Raw genomic sequence first — 27,243 nt, 5'->3', positions numbered from 1 at the left:
TTAGGAGTAGAATGACTTAACAAAGAAGAAATGCTACTATAAGACTTGGGTTAGTACCAAGGACAGCATGAATGTTGAAGGTCAGTGCTTCAGCATTTACAACAGTCTATTCCTATATGTAAAATAGTGCAATAAACTCTGAATAGTAAACACATTATTAGAATTTTGGAAAGAGGTAAAATTTGGTGAACAGAATACAAAATCCAATTGATGGATGGAAGGATCAATTATGAATTGAGGTGTTCAGCTTTAATTCTAATATTTAAAAGACAGTATTGTCAGAGGTCAAATGTAAACTATAAACACCCTCTTCTCTCAGAATTTCTGACAGAGACCTACAGTGCTGAGGAGTGACTGGAGTGGGAAAGTATAGTCAAAGGGGGAAGACAGCTCTTATCTGGCCCACCCCATTTCTCTCCCATCTTCCACTTTTTGTAACCTTTTGCAAATAACCTGTTCTGCCCAGGACAATCTTGTCTCGTAGGCTTTTTCAGCAGCTCGTTCCAAGATGAGATGGCCGTTTGTCCAGTTTACTGCTAGAATTGATTATATTGCTTGAAATTATCTGAGAGTATCTCCACAACATTTTTTCAAGTATCTTTGGAAACAAGGACTCATGTTGTACAATGTTAGGCACCTTTGGAGGTCATTTAGTCAATCCCTGCCTAATGTATTGCAGATTTGCTTAAATAAATTGAGTGAAAGAGAGCTTCCCCTGTCATTCTGAGAATTTTGGTTGCCTTCGAGAAAATCAATTACGCCTGGGAACTGACACCAAGCCAAAAAAAAAAATGTTTGGCAAGAAAGTTGCAATGTTTATTAGTTACCCCTTTTTTAGGATCTATCATAGATACGATTTATTAATTATGTCATTGAGTGATTATATGAAAAGTGTGAGCCATTGGGAATATGTGACTCTGTTACTTTTTAATGCAATCAAGACACCCATATGATTGGTTATTGAGAGGAAAATTTTGTGATGTAGTATTTGATAATTCATCAGGACACTGACTGAGAGCAAAGGAATCTAGCCCATTTGTAACTTCTAAGTAACTGTCCAAGGAACTCCAGTCCATAAAACAAATTCATAAGAAAATGTATAGAGCTTGGTTAGATCAGTCAGAGGCTAATGTAGACCGGCAGTCTGTCCCACAGATGCGATCTGGAAATCCAGAGCAGGATACAAAAACTCTTACGCCTATTAGCAGCTGTTGACCAGAAGCACACTGACTCTGAAATTAGAAAGAATATATTAAAATAATGAACCACAGCTTTATGTCTAATAGCATTATTTCCCATTAATTTGTATAATTCATTTTAAAGCCCTCTAGTGGTGGATGAAGGAATTCATAACATAAGGGCGGTGAATTAAAAAAAATATATTTTGTCTGTTTGGAATTTGTATTCACTTACCTTTGTCAGATGACTGTCGGAAAATAGCTTAACTATATTGTTCACATCACATATAATTGCATGCCTCTCTGCTGTGCTCCTTCCCCCCTTTTTCTAGGCTGAAAGGTCCCAAGTGCAGTAATTTTGCCTCCTAGATGAGCTGCTGTCTTGTTGTAATAATGCTAGTTACTTCTCTCTGCAACTTTTTTAGCGGCAGATTGCGCCAAGCTAGAATGATTAGAACTATATTATTTATATTTGGGGTTTGATACTGACAGTTTTGGTTTTTATTCCTTTTCCAATGGATCCATGGCATTTTTTCCCAAACAGCTATACATTGGGTCAGTGTTTTCATTATCAAATAAAACAAAACAGATTATTTCTCTAGAGTAGTCCCAAAGTGAAGTGCTAATAAATGCACGGCTAGGTGCATCTAAAGATTAGTTAGATGGCAGCAACTATCCATTCTTGAAGGAAGTCAATAAGTTTATTAGGGTTGGACCTGCTTGGTTCTTCAATGGGAGACCACAGGAAATCTGAGGAATGTATGCTAGACTGCGAAGTTTGGGAAAAATCCCAGAAGACAATAGCAAATACATTAAAAAAAAAATCTCAGGCAAAATTATATTGTGCCAAACAAATTCTTCATTATACTACAGTGTCATGATTGTAGCGGTGCATTACAGATAGTCCTTGCTTAACAATCACAATAGGGACTGGAATTTCAGTTGCTAAGCAAAGCGGTCATTAAATGAATCAGACCCCATTTTACGGCCTTTTTTGTGGTGGCTGCTAAGCAAACCACCGTGGTCATTTAAGTGAACTATGTGGTTGTTAAGCAAATCACACAGTTCCCCATTGACTTTGCTTGCCAGAAGCTGGCTGGGAAGGTCGAAAATGGCAATCACATGACCGCAGAATGCTGCGATGGTCATAAATGTGAACTGGTTGCCAAGCGCCCAAATCGTGATCACATGACCATGGGGGATGCTGTGACAATTGTGTGAGGATGGGTCACAAGTCAGTTTGTTCAGCACCGTCGCAAGTCTGAACCATCACTAAACAAATGGTCATTAAGTGAGGACTACATGTACCTAATAACATGCCTACATCCATATATTGGAATGTGAAGAATTATCTCAAGTATGAATGAAAATATGCCAAACACACTCCTGCGTGTAGTAAACCCTTTCTATAAATTCCCCAGGTTTATAAAGTCTTAGAAATTTCTTTATTATTAGCAATACATCAGAAGAAAATTGTTGATATGTTTACATGGTGGGGCCAAAATATTCAAATTCTAACCTTATTGATTGTCTCCTTGAGTTAGAGTTTGCTTGCATGTGTTTTTGCTTTAGCACTCTTTTCATCTAATTCACTCCAACCTCAAGACCCTTTTCCAGGTCAGCCACTGCTGTTTGAGATTTCACAAGTAAATATGTAGTTGATTTTTTTCATGTGTGTATTTACTTATATTGAGCCTCTTTTACTATTTGAATACCCATCTCCTCAATTAGAAAATGTAATTTTAATAACTTGTCTTCTTTGGTGCTTAACCTAAGTTAAGGTCATTATAAATAGCTAAAAACCACTAGACCTCCCAATGGAGATTGTTTGAAGATTGTATCACCATCTGTTTGAGTCCAGGTGACTATTCCTGCAGTGTATCAAATTATTAGTAGTGCCCATGAGTTGATGGCTCTGATTGTGTTTTCATCATTCTGTAATAGTTACTTCAACATTATAGTTTTCCTGCCTTGGATGAGTGAGAAAAGCCATTTGTGGAATGCCTTGAGTTGGTCCTGAGAATTCCTATTATTCATGACTGGTGGCCCTTCCAGAATTTGGAGGCAAGGAAGTGTACTTAATTTCAAGTATTATAAATACATTTACAAATCATAAATAATAGTTATTTATTTCACTGCCACAGAGGAAAATATTAAGAAATTCCCTCTCTTGTGGGAAGGAAGCCTGGCTTACCAGCTTGACAGTTCTTTTACTCAGGAGCAAGAAATACGGCATGGGGCCCTGAAACCCCTGAGGCCAAGGGAGTAGCATAAGAGCCCATCAGTTGCGCATTTCCTGCACACAGCTTTATTACCTATTTTACCCTTTGAATCTGAGGAGCAGTGGCAGAGTTTGCTGCAGCTTCGTTTCCTTCTTTCCCACCCATGAAAGTGAGTAGAAAATGTTGAAACAGCCCAAAACAACCCAGGATCAGGATCAGGATCAGAATCAGAATCAGGTTGAGATTGCCGCTTTCAAACAGCAGCTGCCCTGAGCACTTCAGCCTGTTTCTCCTGCTGTTAAAGAACCGGAAATGTGCAGACAGTTCTCTGGCATCCCACTTAAAGTGCTTACCGCCTGACCTGTGTACGAGTGTTGCTTCTACTGTGTCCTATCAAGCCGGTTGAAAGGAATTACTGGGGTTGCCAGGTAACAAAAACTAGCCTTCTTGACATATGAGCCAATTGTTAACCTGAACATTTGAGTAGTCTGTCTCCTCGGTTAAATGCAGTCAATAATAACAAGTAAAAGGTACTTATCATTTACAGTTATGTAGCATTAGTTTTACCTGTAGATCGGACATAGTCTCCATCTTCAATGTCAGAAAATAGCACAGAGTTTTACTAGGAAGACGGTCAAACAGGACAGATGGTGATACGTTTTTAATCGGCTTTGCTGAAGGCTAAAAGGAGCTGCGTGAAATGGACAATTGGGGTAAGACACAAAATGCTTTGCAAATTTAAAGTTGTATGTTTCTACATTTAACTTTTTGAGTATCTTTTTAAAACGGATTATGTACACATTTATAAATAGATTGCTAGGTGCTTTGCTTCTCGCAGCATAAATCCAATTATTAAATACTGTGTGGCTGAAGTGTCTGCATATTTCAGATACCGAACTGATAAGGTTGTAGTTCCAGAGTAACTAAGTGGGTTTTAGTAGCTCTACAGCTGGAATCAGAAGAGTTTTCGCATACGGCAGAATGTGTCATTGTTTCAGGTATTTGTGGAAAATTTCAATTTTAAAATATTCCGTAATCTCTCTCCAGCTCTTTCTCAGAACAATCCTGCTATATTGGTTCCTCATATAAATAAGGAAGTTATATGCTATCTGTTTGTCTTAGGCAGCAATGCCACCTCATTTACATGGTGTTATTACCATACAGTATATCAAGAGATATACCATTGTAGTGAATATGTCAAGATTTGCAAGTGACTTTTCAGTTTCAATTGGTTTTTCCTCCCTGACAGATCTAGGTCAGTCTGGCCTGAGTTGTTTGTATATCTGTTAATGGTATAAAGCACCAATTCCCTTTAAATATTTTTTTGTATTGTTTTCAGGTGTTACCATTTCCCCCAAGTATATGCCACTCAACTTGAGAAACTCAATGCTGCCAGGATTTCAAATTAAGGAGAAATGCTGTATCATCTCTCAACTAGCTGCCCAAGGGCATTTCCACTGATGCAGTCGTCATTATTTATTTAGGGATGCCTTATCAAGAAGCAGCCTGCCTATAAACATGATTTGCCTGGTTCTGCACTGTGGTTTCCTGCTTCATGCTATTGAAACATCCATCACAGTTTATTATACAACCTTACCTCTTGCCAGTTCACAGGGACATTTCCCACGTCTTGAAAATGTGGGTGCTTCCAAGAACATTTCCATCATGCCAACCCAAGCTACCTGTGGATTGCCAGAGCGGAGTGTTTTTTGTCAAAGTTCAGCTAATGTTGAAAGTATTCACTCCTGTACTCAGCAGTTTTGCATTCAGAAGTGTCCGTACAGATCATCTCCTGTGTCCTATGCTGCCATTCTCTCAGAAGGCCTGGGCAACGGTATCAACCAAGACCAAAACGATATGCCTTCTGGATCTTTTGGCAACACATCAAGCATTATTTTTGATGGTGAAAAGGGTTCCTTTTCCACTCCTCATGCTCGGAAGCTTGCTGTTTCATTTACTTTAACTGTGTGGTTGAAACCTGAGAAAGAAGGTGTAATGTAAGTAGCTGGCAGATGGTTATTCAACTGGGAAAATCAAACTTAATAATAGACAGAATTTCTGTTGGGGTGCTCATAAAATGAATGGCACATTAATGTTATCACACTGATTTCATGTAAACTTAGAAATACTTTTTGGTACAGGTTTAGTTGACTGTTTCACTTTAGGCAGCAAATGGGGATGACAAATTTGATTGCACTACATGTCTGGTGTTCTTTCTCTTGTTATTTGCTATCTGTGTGTAGACAATTCTTAATACAGAGGAACTTGAATGCATTTTTTTCTCTTACTTATGAATTATTGTTTCTATTTTAAACAGCAGGTATGGTGTTGGACTAGGGAGAACTAGTTAAAGTCCACAGTTAGCCATGGAAGCCCACTGTCAGTAGCTTGATCCAGATAACACCTGTTGTTGTTTATTCATTTAGTCACTTCCGACTCTTCGTGACTTCATGGACCAGCCCAAGCCAGAGCTTCCTGTCAGTCGTCAACACCGCCAGCTCCCCCAGGGACGAGTCCGTCACCTCTAGAATATCATCCATCCACCTTGCCCTTGGTCGGCCCCTCTTCCTTTTGCCTTCCACTCTCCCTAGCATCAGCATCTTCTCCAGGGTGTCCTGTCTTCTCATTATGTGGCCAAAGTATTTCAGTTTTACCTTGAATATCATTCCCTCAAGTGAGCAGTCTGGCTTTATTTCCTGGAGGATGGACTGGTTTGATCTTCTTGCAGTCCAAGGCACTCTCAGAATTTTCCTCCAGCACCACAGTTCAAAAGCATCTATCTTCCTTCTCTCAGCCTTCCTTATGGTTCAGCTCCTGCAGCCATATGTTACTACGGGGAACACCATTGCTTTAACTATGCGGACCTTTGTTGTCAGTGTGATGTCTCTGCTCTTAACTATTTTATCGAGATTTGTCATTCCTCTTCTCCCAAGGATTAAGCAGCTTCTAATTTCCTGACTGCAGTCAGCATCTGCAGTAATCTTCACACCTAGAAATACAAAGTCTTTCACTGCTTCTACATTTTCTCCCTCTATTTGCCAGTTATCAATCAAGCTGGTTGCCATAATCTTGGTTTTTTTAAGGTTTAGCTGCAAGCCAGCTTTTGCACTTTCTTCTTTCACCTTCATCATAAGGCTCCTCAGTTCCTCTTCACTTTCAGCCATCAAAGTGGTATCATCTGCATATCTGAGATTGTTAATGTTTCTTCCAGCCATTTTATCTCCAGCCCTGGATTCCTCAAGCCCAGCATGTCGCATGATGTGTTCTGCGTACAAGTTGAATAGGTAGGGTGAGAGTATACAGCCCTGCCGTACTCCTTTCCCAATCTTAAACCAGTCCGTTGTTCCGTGGTCTGTTCTTACTGTTGCTACTTGGTCATTATACAGATTCTTCAGGAGGCAGACAAGATGACTTGGTATCCCCATACCACTAAGAACTTGCCACAATTTGTTATGGTCCACACAGTCAAAGGCTTTAGAATAGTCAATAAAACAGAAATAAATGTTTTTGTGAAACTCCCTGGCTTTTTCCATTATCCAGCGGATATTGGCAATTTGGTCCCTAGTTCCTCTGCCTTTTCTAAACCCAGCTTGTACCTCTGGCAATTCTCACTCCATGAATTGCTGAAGTCTATCTTGCAGGATCTTGAGCATTACCTTACTGGCATGTGAAATGAGTGCCACTGTTCAATAGTTTGAACATTCTTTAGTGTTTCCCTTTTTTGGTATGGGGATATAAGTTGAATTTTTCCAGTCTGATGGCCATTCTTGTGTTTTCCAAATTTGCTGGCATATAGCATGCATTACCTCGACAGCATCATCTTGCAAGATTTTGAACAGTTCAGCTGGGATGCCGTCGTCTCCTGCTGCCTTGTTATTAGCAATGCTTCTTAAGGCCCATTCAACCTCACTCTTCAGGATGTCTGGCTCTAGCTCACTGACCACACCGTCAAAGCTATCCCCGATATTGTTATCCTTCCTATACAGGACTTCTGTATATTCTTGCCACCTTTTCTTGATCTCTTCTTCTTCTGTTAGGTCCTTGCTATCTTTGTTTTTGATCATACCCATTTTTGCCAGGAATTTACCTCCGATGTTTCTAATTTTCTGGAAGAGGTCTCTTGTCCTTCCTATTCTATTGTCTTCTTCCACTTCCACGCATTGCTTGTTTAAAAATAATCCTTATCTCTTCTGGCTAACCTCTGGAATTTTGCATTTAATTGGGCATATCTCCCCCTATCACTGTTGCCTTTTGCTTTCCTTCTTTCTTGGGCTACTTCTAGTGTCTCAGCAGACAGCCATTTTGCCTTCTTGGTTTTCTCTTTCTTTGGGATGTATTTTGTTTCCGCCTCCTGAACAATGTTGCGAACTTCTGTCCAGAGTTTTTCCAGGACCCTATCTACTAAGTCCAGTCCCTTAAATCGATTCTTCACCTCCTTAGGAATATTAGTGAGCTCATATCTAGCTGATCTGTGGGTCTTCCCTAATCTCTTGAGTCTGATCCTAAATTGTGCAAGAAGAAGTTCGTGATTGGAACTACAGTCAGCTCCAGGTCTTGTTTTTACCGACTGTATAGATGTCCGCCACCTTTGGCTGCAAAGGATGTAGTCAATCTGATTTCGGTGTTGTCCATCTGGCGAAGTCCATGTATAAAACCGTCTCTTAGGTTGTTGGAAGAGAGTGTTTGTTATGCAGAGTGAGTTGTCTTAGCAAAATTCTATCAGCCTATGTCCTGCTTCGTTTTGTTCTCCCAGGCCATGCTTACCTGTCATTCCAGGCGTCATCTGACTGCCCACCTTAGCATTCCAGTCTCCCGTGATGAAAATAACATCTCTTTTAGGCGTGTTGTCCAGTAGGTGCTGCAGATCCTCATAGAACTGCTCTACTTCAGCTTCTTCAGCATCTGTGGTTGGGCCGTATATTTGGATCACTGTGATGTTAGATGGCTTGCCCTGAATTTGAATTGAAATCATTCTATCGTTTTTTGGATTGTATCCAAGCACTGCTTTAGCCACTTTACTATTAATTATGAAGGCTACTCCATTTCTTCTGTGGTCCTCTTGTCCACAGTAGTAGATCTGGTGGTCATTTGATGTGAAGTGGCCCACTCCAGTCCATTTCAGTTCACTGACGCCCAAAATGTCTATCCTTAATCTTGACATCTCACCAATAACCACATCCAATTTGCCCTGGCTCATAGATCTTATATTCCAGGTTCCAATGGTGTGTTGATCCTTAGAACATGGGATTCGCCGTTCACCACCAGCACCATTGGCCGCTAGCTGTCCTTTCGGCCTTGAGCTAGCTGCATCATCACATCTGGGGCTAATTGAACTCATCCCTGTTCCTCCCCAGTAGCATTTTGACCATCTTCCGACCTGGGGGTCTCATCTTCCGATGGTATACCGACATATCTCTGGTTGTACTGATCCATTGAGTTTTCACGGCAAGAATACTGGGGTGGGTTGCCATTACCTTCCCCAGGGATCGCATTTAGTCTGACCTCTGTGTCATGACCTTCCCGTCTTGGGTGGCCCTTCATGGTTTAGCTCATGGCATCATTGAGGTGCTCAAGCTCCAGCAGCACGACAAGGTAACGGTCCTTTGCTGAAGAGATAACACCTACTTCAGTCAAAATTCCTTTTTGGTGATTTTGGCAGCTGCTTACATCTCTCAGAAGTGTCTCCAAGGCCATCTTCTCTCCCCCTTGTCCATGCTGAGTGTGTCCCTGATGCTCAGTCTAAGGCTGCTGCATGGAGCTGTGGTAGGTGGAAATAGCCATTATGGTGATGGGAGTGTTTTCTGTGAACAGTCAGAGGATAGATATAATTTGACCATGGAAATCCTTGGTTAGGATTTGATGGAGACAGTCTCTGTGACAATGAGTATTTCTCCTGAGCCTGTGGATTGCTGATGGTGGGACTGCTTTTTTGGACATCCCTGATAGCACCTTGGTGATGGCAATCAAAGGCACCTTGCTGGCTCCACAGATCAGTTTGATGTGCTCAGATTTTTTTCTGTTATCAGGAATTTTTAGATTTGTGTACTGTAGCCCTGGAGAAAGGGCTATCTGTTGCACTGGTGCTACTGTTGTGAGGGTGGGACTACCAGCTATATTTTCCAGGACTATTAGCCTCTGGCCTAACAAAATAGTGGCCAGCTAAATATAATGGGATATAGATTTGATCAATAGTCTCAGTTGTGCATAATAACCATCTTGGACTGATTATTTTGAGCTTTTGCCTTGCTTCTGCATATTTGTTTAGTGTTGTTGTAGCTCTACTCATTCATCTTTCCTATAATCTAGGTCAAGATGGTGTCCTTTATCTTTCATTTATTGGTTACATGAAATAGGACACCATCTCACTTTATCTGTTTACTGGTGAGAAGTTTGATAAGACAGGTGATCATCACAATGTCTCATGTTTTGGACTGTGGATGTGGGGGAGCATTGTGCGGACATGGACTGGGAGGAATGGGCCCCCAAATTGGACAGACTGCTTTATGGTGACTGAGTCTAGAAGTTGCTCTGTAGTAATATGGGGCATGATGGAATCAGATTTGGGATATCCTGTGTACTTTGGTGACTGGTGTCTGGGGAGCAGTGTTGGATTAATGAGATTATCTTTGTATTGGTGGCTTCCTTCTGGAGAGTTGGAAATAGCATTGCTCCCACCCCTGAGGGCCTGCCTGACAGTGTAGGTCAGTGAATGTTTTGACTATTACTGTCTGGGCATGGACGGTAGAAAGATTAGATGCCCACTTTGTCTTATCCACATAGGCCTGTGTGTTTGTGTTTGCATGCTTGTGTTCCTACCTATGTGCATTTCGCAAGGAAGGACAGTTTTTGATTAAAGCCAGCTTTTAGAGTCAGTCTCCAGAGATAGACTAAGGAAGAAATTAGCTGCTTCCTCCATTGATTGATAAATCCTTTTCGTTGATTAAGAAGTTGCTGGTCCTTTATGGCTCCTTAGGACATTGAACATTCAATCCCTATTCAAAAAGTGATGTAGCAACAATGCTTTTGAACTTTAATATTAATTCTCTGGTGTAAGCCTTAACAAAACCTGAGCTTCACTCAATGTTGGCCATAAAGCCTGTTTCAGTTCTCTTGTGTGCTGATTATGTCTTCTGTACAATGCAAGTGGGACTAATGTGAACACTCTGAGTCCTTTCCTTGTAGAAACAAAAGACCAGTCATCAAGTATGGCAAAATGGAAGTAGTGATTGCCTTCAGAAGTCCTGTCCCATTTCCCCATTCCTAGCTGAGCTCCTTAACCACTAGACTGAACTAGCTGTCTCTGTTCCTGACTTTACAGGATAATTATTTGTCATAACGGAAGGCAGGTATAGATCAGGACATAACATTTTACTCCTTATTAGCTCAGTATTTGACCTTGATTCACCTTAAAAGAGCCTCGACAGAGCTGAAGCAATGCACTCTTGACAACGATGTTCACAAGATTTTTCTCCACTTTGTATAAAGCATGTTTGTTTGGAAGCTCTCTCTCTCATAAATTGCATGTACCATATATGCAGTTCATAAGAGAATCTTTAAACTAACTAGATTCTGTCTTCATTGGAATATTCCAAGGCAAGGGTGACCATGTCCCTGCCCATTGTGGGAAATAGCATCAGTCTCAGAGATGTTTCTGTGCTACCTTTTCTACTTGAGTTAGTGACCAGCCACAATAATGTCTTTCTTTACTTGCAACCACCGTAGATCAGATGAGGAGAATATTCTTCTTTTCTTAGTTGTCAAGTCATCCTAATTCCCAGAAGATTTGTCCAGTTCTGCTCTATCGCTATTGCCATTTGATGTTTACTTGTATCTTTATAAACTTGTTTAATGATTTCGTATCTTTTAATACATTCTTCAGTTTATAAGTGCCTGAGAAAGTATAAACATGCTATTTTGTTATCCACTTGGTTTTTTACTGTAAATCAAATAAACTCAGCATGTGTCTGTATGGGAGTGCCCATGGGTGGGTGGATGGAAGACTGTAGCAGAAATGAGAGGGCAGAATCTGTCCCATTTGCTAGGGTCTCTATTGAGAGGACACTTGGTGCTGTTTTGAGTCTCCAGAGCCACGGTGATGTCTCTTTTGCATAACTGTTTTATTTGGGAGCAAATGGAATTGTGTATGAATGTTTTTAAAGCTTAGGTGCAGATGACTCCACCAAGGATTCTTTGATTGATTGATTGATTGATTGATTATTTATTTATTTATAGTAATTGCTGGTTGTTGAGGACAAGGAGCACTATTTACCCTGCAGCCAGTCAGTGTGAGGGAGATATGTTCAATGGGCCTATCAGGACATTGATAGTAAGTTCTGCCACATCCAGCCTGAACAGCCCCACCTCTTTTTCTTGGTGATCTGGGTAGGATGAGTTGAGCAATTCCTTGGCTTTCAACTGGATTTTGTTGTTCACAGAGTATGACTGACCAAGGGAGCACACTTTAGTCATAGCAAACCTGCCACTGTGGATTAAAACAACCTCTCTCTAATCACACAGTTGATTGGGTGTTTGCGTGTTACACTAACCTTGTCCTTGACCTGTTATATGTGTCATACAAATATAATCATGATTTCTCAACCTAATCAAGTTGACATAGTAGAGATACAACTGGAAAACAGATTCTATGTACAGCCCATGAACTCTTGAAGAAATGGCAAGCTGTGAATCCAATGAATAAATAACAATAGTTAATACATTAATTTGGAATTTGTATTTATGTAAATGGTTGGATTTTCACAAACTGGCACTTCAGCAAGTTGAGGCTACTTAAGTTACATTAAGTTATCTATCAGTTGCAATCCTGTGCTCAAAGTTATTATCAGATTTCAGATATGCATAGCATGTTTGATAGCTAAAATAGAGAGAATCTAAGTGAGACAATACTGCTTTGCTCCCAAACAGTATCCTCTCCCAGGAGATTCCTTTCACTGCTGTCTGTTGTGAATTGTATTGTTTTTAGTTGCAATTAATACTAAGAACAGCAGTAATACATGCTCTAAATATCTCATTAAGAGAGTCTTGATGTTCTTTGGGGATGTGTATTTACCAAGTCCCAATATTTGCCATAGAATCCAATGGCCCAACAACCCAAAGGTTATCAGAGAGCAAATTTAATCAACAGGAAGCATTTCCTAGGCAGTTGCTAAGTTTCTACATCTTCTTTCACATGAAACATTTACTTACATATTTGATGTATTGAAGTTCTGCTCTTACAGTAAAAACAGGGAAATGAACAAAGTATTTAAAGTAATTAACCATATAAAGGGAGGGGGTAGTCCTGCTGGCCCTTAAGGAGGTGGTGATGCAGCCCTTCTTGAGGGGCCATCACTTGACCCAACTAGTCTGGGCAATTTTCATCCAGTTTCCAAACTTTCCTATTTAGGGAAGGTTGTGGGGAAGGTGGTTGCACTGCAGCTTCAGAGGACTTTGAATGAGAATTAATACTTCGAATAGTAATTGAACAGGATGCATTTTTTGTTTTTTAAGAAAAGCAGCCATGTCTTACCATGGCTAGGAAGGTCTTCCCTCACTTATCATACTTCATATGAAGTCAACTTTTTCTTGAAAGGTTTACTGACATTGTTACAGTCATGTCATTTCAAGATACCTGTCCTAACAGTCAGGAACCACGCTGAGACGAGGAATAGGTCTCTAGTGTTTATTACTGCTACGTTAGACAGAAAATCCTAACAAACTGAAGAAGTGTGGGAAAACCCAGACAGATAAACCCCAAAAGTCAAGGCGGGTCTGTTCTGTGTCTCTTTGAATGGCTGCTTAATTCCTCAGTACTACACATGCGTTTTCCCCCCTGGATAGGGGCCCCGTCCTGCTCACCATTAGTGCTCATGACATACCACATACATTTACCAGATGGGAAATTAGTTGTAAATCACACATTTGTGAAAACTTTATGGATTTTAAAGTATTATACATCAGGGTCACTTCCTTTGTTAAAGGCAGGACACTTCTTGGAGTCCACATATGGAGATATTTGTTTTTAGATAAGCAAAATTAATAAACTTTGGATTATCCAATTATTGTTTATCCAGGAACTGAGTAAATCCAGTTCCTAAATATTTTCCTTCTTGGCTGTGCCTTTGACAAATATTTGATATTGAAAAACCAACATGTTTACAAGCAGCCAGAATCAGCAGTATGTTAAGAAATGCATTTTTAGCAACATTGCAGGCTGCATGGTTCACTTAAAATTCTGTTGACAAATAATTGATGGATTCAGAATCATTACTGAAAGAGAATAATGGTCAAACTTCATTTATCTTGTCTGATTAAAAGTGAGTTAGTGACAAGCCAGTCTGTGGGCAAGAATCGTGACTATTTTTAACTGCAAACAGTAGCATAGGACTGCAGTGGGAAAACAACAAAGTTCTTTTTGAAATAGTATGCCCTATAACTTTGAACTAATGGTAAAAATACTTTTACATTACAGAAAAGTTGGAACACTTTATGGATAAATGTTTTATTATGTGCTTAAATGGCATTGTAATAAAAGTAAAGGATGGAACCCAATTGCATTCATCTGCTGATGGAACAATACTCACAAGCATAAAGATTCTCCCCTTTTGTGTAGTTTCCTGCATGAATATCTTCTATGGAAGATTGGCTCACCGTCTGGAACAGAACTTGAGGGCATGCAAGGGAAATAGGGGAACTGGAAAGCCTGAATGAGGAGAAACCTGCTTGTGCAATGTTAGACATGGTATTATCAGTATTAAATATCAACTTTAGCAATATTGGGATATAGTCCTGTGGATACTGTCTTATTTACTTCAGTAGCAAAGTGAGGTAGTGGCTTCTGGCAGCAGATGTTGGAAGACAGACAGTAGCTGCGGGTTATAGATAACAAAACTGAATATGTTACCTAAATTGTCCTGTGCTGCTCCCCCTCCCCTTAAGATAACTTTCTGTCTTCTGTTTTGATTCAGGATAGCGTCCCATCACCAGTGTTGAAATAAAATTCAGTAGCCAGTCCAGTTACCTGCTATACATGGAAGGGTGGAGAAGCCATTTTCTTATTCACCTGGAACAACTAAGTATCTTTGGTTGGGCCTGAATGAGATATTATGTCTTTTTGTGTGTAGCCCAGCCTTACCCTTGGAGGTCTGCTTGATACCATGTCTTCCCACAGCTCACAAGTGACTCTTCCTCATTCAATATCATCATGGAGTTCAAGTGGCTTTAGTCTAGTCCAATCCCTTGATCAATGTAGGATCTGCAGTATCGGTTACCACTACAAAATTCCTGACAGAGGGTTATCCAGACTCTGCTTAAAGTTCTGAAACAAAGAAGAGAACAATACTTCCCAAGGCAATGTGTTCCACTGACATACAACATTTGTTCTGAGGAAGCTTTTTCTAATGGTTACATAAAATATGCTTGACTTCCATTTCCACCATTGATTCTATACAGTAGCAGAGCAAATTCTATTGTATCTTCTGAATGCCAGTCTTTCAGAATTTGGAAGATCGTTATTTTGCCTATCCTTTATGTGTTGTTCTCCAGACTAAACATACCAGGGTGACTCACATTAAAAAACAAGTGGTGCTTCCATTGTACCATCAGGGCTGCCATCCTAATTTATTTTTTTTTAAACCCTGCAGAAACCCCTGAAACATACTTAGCTCCTTTGTTCATCTTAGGAATTTTTTGCCAGTAGCCTCAGTATACTGATCGTTCTTCTCTGCAGATAGCCCAATGTGTCACCGACCTTAAGATGTTGCGCCAAGAGTAGAATATTGCTTCCAATTACTCAGACATTATGCTTCTGTTAATTGAATGATGGATTGCATTAGCTCTTTTAGCACATGTGATATGTGATCTCTTAGAACATCTAGAGCCTATACATTCTCCTATGCAGAATGTTGTGCAGGTATATTTATTATGAATGTGTTGTACTTCAGAGCTAAAGTTTTAAAGATCTCTGTTAAATATCCTCTTATCAGCTTTGACCCCTTGAAACTTAATTCTGTCTTTTGTTGTGTTGGCGACTACCCCCCTCCAAATCCAGGTTATTTATGTTGAAGAAAAAGGGCCCCAAACAAAGCCGTAAAGGAGTCTAGCAGAAACCTTCCACAGTAATTTATTTAACTTTAACGTCATTAAGCTTAATTCCTGCTTTTTAAATACCTGGCTACTCAAACCTGCATCACTTCTTTCCCCCACCCGCCATTGCTGTCGTGATTCCACTGCTCTTTTAGAAGTTCACCTTCGGTGTTGTCTTCTTTATTGTTTCCAAAGGTGTATGGTGGAGAAAGCTGCTGATGGGCAGACTGTGTTCAAGCTTACAATTTCTGAGAAAGAGACAGTGTTTTATTATCGCACTATAAATGGGCTGCAGCTACCGATAAAAGTAATGACACTGGGGAGAATTCTTGTGAAGAAATGGAATCATCTTAGCGTGCAGGTGAGTTAAATAAATAAATAACCTTTAGCACCAGTATTAAAGTCTTTCATTATATGAGAGGGGCACATCTGAACAAACATTAAAATGGTAGAGTTTAACTTAAAATGTTATGATAAAGTGGGGGACGAGTGATGATGCATTTCTTTATTTCAAACTCTAGTCTCTAACAGAGTTTTAACAATGACCAGTGTTTGCTCCTGCATATAATATCCATCACAATATTCTAAAGCAAGCAAGCATAGCAGTAAAAACAGGTATGGAGATATTTCACAAGATACCTAGCTGTGCTGAACATAGCATTTGCCTTATAAAAAAGGTTCTAGGTTGAATGAGAAGAGATATAAAGTTCCTGGATTAAATGCCTAACAAATAGATCAGTACTGTCATGTGTAATAGCTTGATACTCTAATCCACCATTCAAGATGTTACATGCATTTACAGTACATACCTAAACTTTAGTACTTTTTGGATTATGTCATTTGTTGGGGAAAAAATGGTTGTATACAGAATGTTGTGCATCCTAGGCAGCTTATAGGTGTTCAAAATAATGAAACTATTCCACTGTTTGAAGGATATAACTACATACAACTCATAATCAATCATTAGTTTCACACATAGCGAGTTAGTATCTTCTTTGGGACTGATAAAACAGCACATAAAATTGAAAGCTGACCTTTGGATTGATACTATGTCTGAGCAAATGCCATGACGAAATAGTATATAGCAGCTCCACCGTGAACCTAGAGGGTCTAAAATTAGCATAAGGAGTTAGATCTAAAAGTTCTACAGAATTTGTTAACTAGACCTAACATAAACGTTGAAGTAAGAGGGGATAGGTAGGTAATTTTATGCAGGGAATATGGTAGTGCAAAGATACAGAAAAGCTGTGCAGTGCTTCAGATTCTATTCCAAAAAGATGCTTCAGAGCAAATGTAGCACCCATCTATAACTCTTTGAAGCAGCTGCATTAATTCAGCTGTTTTAAAGGGTTGCAGAAAAGTCCTTCATTCATGTCCCTATGTTCTCCAAAGCACTTTTTTGGAATCTAAAAATCTAAAGCATTACACAGTTCTACTGTACAGTATTAGAAATGGCTATCATGTAAAATTAGATTATTGTGCTGTTTTCCTATTGCTTACTCACATTTATATGGAGAGCCAGTTTGGTCTAGTGGTTAAGGCTCCAGGCGACTGTGAGTTCTAGTCCTACCTTAGGCATGAAAGCCAGCTGGGTGACTTTGGGCCAGTCACTCTCATGACATCAGGCTTGGGCGACAAGCCATTCGGTCAATTTCTGTTGCAACCAACAGATCAACATTTGGTTGATCCGAAAAAGCAAACCCTGCACCTACAGGAAAAATGCTAGGAAGAAAAAAAACCCCTCACATTTATGTATTTCCCTCTGTAAATGAATAAAGAAATCATGAAGTTTGAAGAGTCTTGAGAAATGCATGCTGTCATATCCACATCTACCAAAACTAGAGTGAAATGGGTCATCTTTAGGACTGTCAGTTGGGAATGTTTTATTACAGATTCAGTGTCTCTATTTAATAATATTCATATTAGCCTTTATTTTGCTAAATCATATTTGCATAACTTTGCCAAGTTTTGGCAGCACCACATTAAAAGCCTTAGAAAGGAAGTTTAAATGCAAAATGTAAAGGGGTAACTGGGTTTGAATTACTCCTTTGGGAGCAAAATGCTCTTAGAATGCCTATTGAAATCAGCATTATCATTTCAATGCATGTCAAATGTGAGTCTTTTTTTAGTTTAGGCAACATTTCTTTATAAATCTTTAAATCTTCCAGTTCTTTCAAGAAAAGGTTAAAGTACTTATGATTTAATGAGACCACTTTACATCATAACTGTTTGACTATCAAGAGAAAACTTGTCCTTTCCAATTTGTAAAATCTTCTTTTTGCTTCTTCTCTGCAATGTTTTGGGTACTCTATATTTATGTTTAATGACAAGAGCACGGCAGTCTCAAGCATACAGAACAAAACATTTACTTCTTTATTACAACTCTGCATAGCAAAGCAAGAACTGCAGTCTCAGGCTCACAGCCTGCCATCAAGATTTCTGTATAACTTAATTTTCATCAAAGACTCCTGAGCAAACTTTGTGGTCATGGGATAGAAGAACCTGTCCTTCTATAGACTGTGAACTAGTTAAAAACAGAAAGCAAAGAGTGGGAATAAATGAACAAGTTTCTCAGTGGAGAAAAGTAAGAAGTAGACTATCTCAAGGGTCTGTGTTAGAATCAGTTATTTTTGATTTGTCCTAAAATATCTTGTTCTGTGGATAATCAGTGAGATGGCTAAGTCTGCAGATAATACAAAAATATTTAGGGTGGCAAGAATTAAAAGTAACTGTGAAGCACTCCTGAAAAATCTCTTTAGATGGGGTGAAATGGTCAATCAAATGGCAGTTTTCCAATTTCAATATGTGTAAAGTGAGCTGTCTAACTTAGGAACATAGTGGATAATTCACTGAAGATGTCAATTCAACGTACAGCAGCTAAAAGGCAAATTCCATGCTAGGGATCATTAGATAATTAAATAATTAGAGAATCAGTGTAGTGTTAAGATGTTGGGTTAGGAATGGGGAAACTGAGGTTCTAATTCACTCTCAGCTGTGCGCCTCCAGATACCAGGAGAAAAGCAGTGGGGAAGGGATATTTATTTATTTTATGTATTTTATATCCCACCTTTATTATTTTTATAAATAACTCAAGGTGGGGAACATACCTAGTACTCCTTCCTCCTCCTATTTTCCCCACAACAACAACAACCCTGTGAGGTGGGTTGGGCTGAGAGAGAGTGACTGGCCCAAGGTCACCCAGCTGGCTTTCACGCCCAAGGCGGGACTAGAACTCTCAATCTCCTGGTTTCTAGCCCGTTGCCTTAACCACTAGACCAAAGTGGCTCTCCATATGTCTTTGTCACCTGCTTGGGCATCTTTGGTTAGCCACTGTGAGAAAGAAGATGCTGAACTAAGATCAGTCTTGCCCTGATCTTAGCTATTGCTTTACTCTTCTATACCTCATCATTCTCTCTCTCTCTCTCTCTCAGTCCCTCCCCCCCCCCCTGTTTTACAGTTATTTGATAGTTGGTAAGGATATACATCCTGTTGAACTCAGTATAACTTATTTCTGATTATACATGCATAGTGTGCCTCACACTTTAAATTAGAAGTCCTTAAACTGAGTTGTAAACTTATTGCAACTCAGTACTGTACAGATGATTCAGATTTTCTCTTCGCAGAAAATCTTTTCTATGGTGAGTTCTGCAGGGATTCACCGAACCCCTTAAAGAAAACCAGAGGATTCTGAGGACTGTTCTGTTCTATTCTATTCATTATTTTTATTTAGAAAATGTATGTGCCACCCATTTGCTTAATGGCTGTGGGCGGCTGACAAAAAACAGCAAAAGCAGTATTAAAATGTAAGTGGTACAGAACACAAAAGCTAGAACAGTAGTGTTAAAAGGTCAGTGAAAATAAATGTTTTCACTCTGTTTTTAAATTTAGTAAGCGGGGGCTTGCTTCAACTACAGTGGCAATTTATTCCATTTTATAAGCCTCTGCCATGAAGAAAGCTGAATTTGTTGTTGATGTCAAAGCTAGCCTAGTAGGACCCATTAAAAAATGGACTATTGGTAAACAGAGTATGTAGGGCAGACAGTAGAGGAATGGGTGGTTCTTTAAATAGCTTAGACCTAAACCATTTAGTTTGCTTAATTTATTTTGGAATTTATATGCTATCTTTAAAATTGGTTTTCTCACCCACTTTATTCCATGCTAGAAACAGTTAATGGATAGCATTAGTCAGGCCTTTCTGAACCCAGAATGTGATCTAAAGCAAGAAGTAGATGGCAAATGTTGGATTTGATCTTGCAGAGAAGATCAAATCAATTATTTCTAGTCCTTATTACTAGAATTATTACTAGTCCTTATTACTAGAATTATTACTAGTCTTTATTGCTTACTACTATTCTTACTAGACATCCCTGATCTGTATTCCCTGGAACATAATCTGTAACCACAGATAGGTCATTAGGAATAGAAACAGTGAACTGTATTTACTAATACATCGTGGTAATAGACAAGGACCAGAAGACAGTGGTGATGATAGATGTAGCGGTGCCAAGTGACAGCAACATCAGGAAGAAGGAGTATGTGTAGCTGGAGAAGTACCAGGGCCTGAGGAAGGAACTAGAGAGAATGTGGAAAGTGAAGGCCAAAGTGGTTCCAGTGGTGGTAGGGGCACTCGGGGCTGTGACCCCCAAGCTGGGAGAGTGGCTCCAACAGATCCCAGGAACAACATCAGAGCTCTCTGTCCAGAAGAATGCAGTGCTAGGAACAGCTAAGATACTGCTCAGAACCCTCAAACTCCCAGGCCTCTGGTAGAGGACCCGAGGCTCAGGAAGACACATACCCATATGGGTGAGAAGGGAATTTTATATATCTCAAGATGGTAAACAAAAAAGGCGGGATAAAACTGTAATAATAAATAATAATATCACAATTTTTAAAATTCAATAGAAGTAAAAGTAGCACTTCTCAGTGTATAACCTAGAATTACATGCAACACTTTTGAGAGCAACTCTCTATGAACTCAAAATAATCTCATACTCCATATTCATAAATACAGCCTAAACAGAAGTCATAGAGAAAAAAATCATGTAAAGTAGATTAATGACTGGTGGTGGTAGTGTGGGGTAGAAATTCATCTAGAGTCAAAATGATACAAAATAGATGCTGAGCAATTTCTATAGTATACTATAGTAGTAGTATGACTGGTGTGGGTAGGTGACGAGATTGAGGAGTTTTAGCCCCCCCCCCCCTTTTCCCCCTCCAGTCCTTTTTCTCAGAGGCCAGTTGACTAATTTAAGATATTCCCATGACAGGCCTGACTGGGTAAAATTAATTTAACCCTCTAGAAGACTGGGTCCGTTTGAGACTAAATTGAATCCCATTAGGGATTAATAAGATTCTTATTAATTGCACATATTGTTTTGTTATTTTTGAAATATAACTCTGTCATATACAGGTCTTTGCAAGTTGCTCATAAAGAGCCTCTTAGATTATCTGGAATAGCTGAGGCACTTTCAGGGTCAGACCATATTTGGGTTTCTTTCTGATCTCTCTGAGTGGGGTTAAATTTATGAATATGTGCTAGTTCTTCAACATCAAGTTAATTGCTTCAGGTGCTCAGCAAAGTCCCATCATTGGTTTCTCCTTTCTTTTTAATTTATGTAGTTCTTTGAGGGATTCAGGTTGAACTAGTGGCCCTGTGAGCAAAAGAAAAAAGGAAAGTCTTGGATTGAAGGAAAACCATTTCCCATCGAGAAGGGATTAGCATTGTAGGAGATAGTGAGAAAGAAAAGTAAAGGAGGGCAAAGAGAAAAGCTAAAATATCTTTTAGACAAATGCTAGGAGCATATGTAATAAGACTGCTGAATTGGAGTGACGTGTTTTCAAGGATAAGAAAGATATTATTGGAATAAGACAGACAACCAAGAAAATGAAAGGGGATTTAAAATGCCAAGATAGAGAAAGAGTTTTAGTGCGGGAAGAGAACCAATATAAAGCTGGAAGAACTGTAGTAATATTGGTGAAAGATGATACTGAATTTGCAGCAGTTACTAAAAAAAAAGTGAAATACTCTTGTAAACACTTTGACTGATTCAGTTGAGTTTTTGTAGATATTGAGGGCAATACAAATTAGTTGGGTTATTTGGAATGTTGCTGTTTAGCCAAAGAAATAGTCAAGGACTTTGATCACTGGTAGGATAAAGAGAGGATTTGAAGAGGTAAGGGATTAACCCGTGAATATGTGAAATATTGAGCTTTTAAAAGAAGAAACTGCCAAATGCTAGTATGTGATTTGTTTGTTACTATTTCTAAAACAAACACTCATGTTCCCCCAAACAGCATGAACCAAAGATTATTATGTGAAGTGTATTTACCCATCTGAATTTGTATATTGATATGGTGAACAGGTAGGATCAAGCAATCATGTAAGCATTAGATTTGAAACATATGTGGGAGTATGTAATAGACAGCCAAAATGGTTCAAAAGTTATTGATTTTTTTAAAGCAAAGCTAACTTTGAAAGATAAAGCTAAAATGCTCTGGGGATTTTGCTTGCAATCCTGTGATGAATGGGAAATCCACTCCACACAAGTGGAAAATATACAGCCTATGAAATGTGCCAAGAAGCTGCAATTAAAATTCATCCCAGTTAAGTCAAAAAAAGGGAAAAGCCGATATGGGCCTGAGGCAAAAGAAAGAAAGGGAAAGAGATAACTTGCTCTCCCCGACTCTATTCTTCTACCTTTCCCCCTTACTCTTCTTTACCAATCCCCTTTTATCCTCCCTGGATCCTCTGTTTTATGACAGTTCTGTCACTCTGATCCCCTGATGAGGTTCCTTTTTCTGACTAATGCCTCTGCCCTAGCTTTGCAAAGAAGTGGGCAAATCCTTAGAGGGAAAGGTTAGGAGACATATCTCTATTTTCCCCTTTCCCTCTCAACTTTTTCTGTGTCTCCTCCCCCCTCCCCCAAATAGCTTTGAGACTAAGGAATTCCTAGATAACCTCCTGGCTGTATCTCTCTTACCGATACCATCAAATTCTTTGCATGCGGTCAGATAATAAAGGGATACAAAAAATAAGGTGAATAGATCAATCAAACTTTCCTTTCAGATAATCACAAAGATATTTTCCAAAGGATGTAGATGGGCAGGGGTGTCCAAAGGGTGTGGTTAAAAAAGTCAAGAGGGTGGCTGTGACAATGCAATCAAAGCTTTGCCTATTTTTTTAATGTATGTTGCACATACAGTTGATACTCAAGAGAGGCACTATCTGCATCCTTTGAAAAATGTCTTTGTGATTATCTGAAAGGGAAGTTTGCATTTTTAATAAGGAAATGTCTAATTAAACATTATATTCCTAGGCAGTGTTTTTCAACCTCAGCAAGTTTAAGATGTATGGACTTCAATTCCCAGAATTCCCAGAATGCTGGCTGGGGAATTCTGGGAGTTGAAGTCCACACATTGCTGAAGTTGAGAAACACTGCTCCTAGGTGTTGCACGCACATAGAGACACACAATTTAAAAATGCCAATGGATTCTTCTCAGACCAGATATATTTTGAGTATAAAACATATGGAGGAATGGCTACTTAACATTCTGCTTCAGCATCACATTTGACTTTTTCTACCTAGTTTCTGAATATCTTCACAGTTCTGCAGTTTGAATCCTGGGAGCAAGAAGAATATGTTGTGGAGAAGCCCAACACTTCAAGCATGTAGTGAGAAAGAAAACACTGGAAATTCAAGAAATCCAGAGTAGACTGCAATCTAATTACCATGAGAGAAAAAAGATGAGACTGTGTTGTCAGTTGTGTATAAGAATATTTATAGACACTTATTTCTCAGTATCTATATTCCCATTATCCAGACATTGTGATATTTATTGGAACTAATTAGAAGCTGTGTTATAGCATAATGAGCAACATTCTGAACAGTGTAATGCTGGCTCAAGACCTTTTTTGGAATAGAAAATATATTTGTTCAGTTAAACTACATTTTTCAGAAACAGATTTCTGGCTCCATAAAAACAGTATAAGGATTATTTGTTGGGGGCAGCATGGTGTGGACCTACTGCATAATTTCAGAAATAAAAACATATAAATTCAGAATTAAAATCAAAGCTCTTTTTCATAACTCACATGGACATATTATGGAATAGGATCAGAGTATGCAAGAGGTGACACATTTGTACAAGCTTCTCAAAATAATGCTTGAGTTTTATTGAGGAGCAGCAGTTAACTCCCCCCCCCCCTTTGACATTTGAACTTCTCAATTTTTGTTTTCCTCTTATGGTGGAAGGGACAATTGTTATGCACATTTTCATATGATACGTTACTTGGTCTTTAGTCTAGGGAAAGTCCTGGAATATTGGTTGCTGTAGCATTAGTGAAGCTGAGTAGGTGAGCACTATGATGGAGATGCCTTCTGGAGCTTTTTGTTTTGTTTTGGTTTAATAACATATCTTGACTTGCTTTTTAGCCCAAGTGCTCCCAGGGAAGAGTAAAATAAAATAGCAACAATAACATGTTAACAATAGAGGAGCATAAACATTCTAGTAATAAAACTAGGATTCTAAAGGCTTCAGCAGATTTTAAAAGCTGGTTGTGAAAAGAGACCAGCAAATGCCAGGCAATTCTCCCAGAGGCTTTAGGGCGGGGGTCCCTAAACTTTTTCCTATCACACTATTCCTATTAGTGTAATCTTAATGGACACCCCTCCCCTAAAAATCCAAAGATGAAAATGAACAGAAATGAACAATGAAAACAATAGAATGAAACTTTGGGAAAGGTGGATTTATTGCAACAATATAACTAAAAGGTACTTCACACTTCCCCTGGGCTCTTGTCTGCACCTCCCCAAGGGAGGTACACGTCACAATTTGGGAAACCCTGTTTTAGGGAGCATGGGAATTATTCAAATCCCCACTGGAAGCAAATTGTGCCACCACTATTAGTCAACTGTGCAACCGGGCACTTTCCTCTGCAGCAAGAGAATGTCAGAGCTTGGCATAAAAGTGCCAAGCGATGCTGTTGACTGATTAGCTGGGGCTCAGTTCACTTTGTGCCGCTTTGAAACCCTGTCTGATAATGTCCTATAGCTGAGAAGGCCTGTTCTTAGTAAAGATCTGCCTAGCAGTGAGTATCTGACTTCAGACTTGAGTAGATTTATCTGGTAGGTCCTTAATGTAATGGTAGGTCCTTATGCTGTGTAAGAGGATAAACAGGTAAAAGAATAATGCAGAATAAATAAAGGTTTTTAGGCATTTGTACATTTCTGTTGGCAAGTTCTTCAAACACGCTGTTGATCAGATAGCTTTTGGATATATATATATATTGTACCAAAAAATCAGGTCCCATGGACAAAGTCAAGCCTCATAGACAATTATATAATTTACATGAAACGTTCAAATTAGTTGCCATTTTCTTCTAATCACTTCCTTACTCATTTGATGCATGGCCTTTGAACATTTCTATGTATAGTAACATTTTCTCTGAAAAATATAAAAATAAAAATAGATACTGTGATTGGCTTATGGGCCTAACATTTGGCATAGCCTGTATAATGCAAAAAAAAAAAAAAGTTTGGCAATTATATTAGCTAGATAGGTGTGGTATGTGCTCCCACACAAGCATGTTTTATATTCTTCTTATGCCTTTTCTCTAGAGCTCAGAGTAGCTTATATGATTGTCTCTCTTGATTTTATCCCCACCATATCAAGAACCTGTAAGTCAGGTTGGGCTAAGACAATGAGTGACCCAAGATCACACAGTGAGTTTCCTAGCTAGGATTGACTGGAACTCAGGTTTCTCCAGTTATAATCCCATACACTAACCAATGTACCATACCAGGCAGTTTTGATTTAACCACAGGAAGTCAAACATTTACTCAAAGGGTTGGTAAATTTTCAGTTTTGAAACCTTCCTAAGACTGCTAAAATAGCAAAATATTCAACAGTTGGCAAATCAGAATCAATGACTCATGAGCCTTCATCTTGGTGGATGCTTGTTTAAAAAAAAATCCCAGGAAATAGTAAGTGAGAGCATGGTGGCTTCAAGTGGCCTTTATCTGTCAATCATATTTGTACTCCTTCATAATAGTTGTGATGATTTATGAACCATGGAGATTCACTGAAGGCTACACATGATAGCAAAGGCTTACGGCCTCTTTTTCTACTTGATGACTGACTGACCAATTTCTGATGAAGTTTGGAAGGATCATAAAGTTTAGCTCCATGTCCATTGTGATGCTAGTTGCCTCTATATTTAAAGCTTTCTGTCACAGAAGCTCTCTTGGTATTGTTGGGCTCAGGAAGTTGTAGCTTGTTGCAGTTGAATGTCAATAAGACCAAAGCCATTTTGGCTGATTCATAGCACAAGCTTAAGCATATTCACTTTCACAGATTACATTTGACAGATAGTTACCTTCAGCTGAACTCTGTGGTTAGAAGCCTTGGTATACTCTTGACAGAGAGCTTAAGAGTAGATACCTAATGTTTATTTCATGTCTTATTTTTACTTACCAAAGACTGCAAGGGGATGCCCACATTAAAATGTATTTAGAACCGGAGTTTCAGTCTAGCACTTAATTTACATGGGGTGCCACCAAGATATCATTTTGATAATAAATTAAAAGCTTAGTTTCACAGTTAGGCAATTTTCTTCTACTGAAATGCAAAATAATCTGTAAACAAACAAACAAACAAAAAAAGAGGACATTAATACACAGAAATTGAAAAGACATGATACGTAGTATGCAGAAGTCATGAAAATTCAACAGGTTTTTCATTAGGTTGTTATCAGGTTGAGAGCTTAGAGGATGCTGTCCACCAAAATAATAGGCTAATGATTCAAATAAATGTAAGTCAGGCTCTTTTTAAAAAGAGTATTACATTATTTTTGAAGATATATACACGCGCACACACACACATATACATGCACGGACACACACACACACATACATACATACATACTGATTTTGCTGAAATAGTTACTTAACTAGGGCTGAACATAGAAGAAGAAAGAAAAAGAAAGAAAGAAAGAAAGAAAGAAAGAAACCTGGAAGACCCCTAATATACTGCATTAGGAAATGTGCAGGATCAAGCAGCCCTGACCAACTTGATGCCCTCCAGATTTTTGGGGATTTTGGGGGTTCCAATTTGACTCACCTGGGCAATGTTACAAAAGTAGAATATAGCAGGGTTACATAGTATGTGACTAGGAAAATAATTAGTTTCTTATACCTTTCGATATAAGAACTCTTCTAGATCAGGACTTCAGATGTGCTGCTTTCTACATTAACAACCAAATATCTCTGCAATACCTACACACAGCATTTCTCCTGTGTATTGTCTCCCCACTGACAACAAAGGTCCGCATAGTTAAAGCAATGGTGTTCCCCGTAGTAACATATGGCTGCGAGAGCTGGACCATAAGGAAGGCTGAGAGAAGGAAGATCGATGCTTTTGAACTGTGGTGTTGGAGGAAAATTCTGAGAGTGCCTTGGACTGCAAGAAGATCAAACCAGTCCATCCTCCAGGAAATAAAGCCAGACTGCTCACTTGAGGGAATGATATTCAAGGCAAAACTGAAATACTTTGGCCACATAATGAGAAGACAGAACACCCTGGAGAAGATGCTGATGCTAGGGAGAGTGGAGGGCAAAAGGAAGAGGGGCCGACCAAGGGCAAGATGGATGGATGATATTCTAGAGGTGACGGACTCGTCCCTGGGGGAGCTGGGGGTGTTGATGACCTACAGGAAGCTCTGGCGTGGGCTGGTCCATGAAGTCACGAAGAGTCGGAAGCGACTA

General features: G+C 39.2%; 1 protein-coding gene across 1 annotated transcript in view; it reads left to right on the top strand.

Annotated features, from left to right (window-relative positions):
* The first annotated feature begins 4,918 nt into the window (after positions 1-4,918).
* The window catches only part of USH2A (usherin), a 513,845-nt gene continuing 491,520 nt past the window's right edge, over positions 4,919-27,243 (top strand). The window contains exons 1-2 of the mRNA XM_063288775.1: positions 4,919-5,397; positions 15,677-15,842. Coding sequence (XP_063144845.1) covers positions 4,919-5,397; positions 15,677-15,842 — 645 coding nt within the window. The remainder of the gene's footprint in view (positions 5,398-15,676; positions 15,843-27,243) is intronic.

This window comes from Candoia aspera, chromosome 1, assembly GCF_035149785.1.
Source record: "Candoia aspera isolate rCanAsp1 chromosome 1, rCanAsp1.hap2, whole genome shotgun sequence".
Classification (NCBI taxonomy): Eukaryota; Metazoa; Chordata; class Lepidosauria; order Squamata; family Boidae; genus Candoia; species Candoia aspera.
Note: the sequence above shows the minus strand (reverse complement) of the source record. Positions and strands in the feature narration are given on the sequence as shown.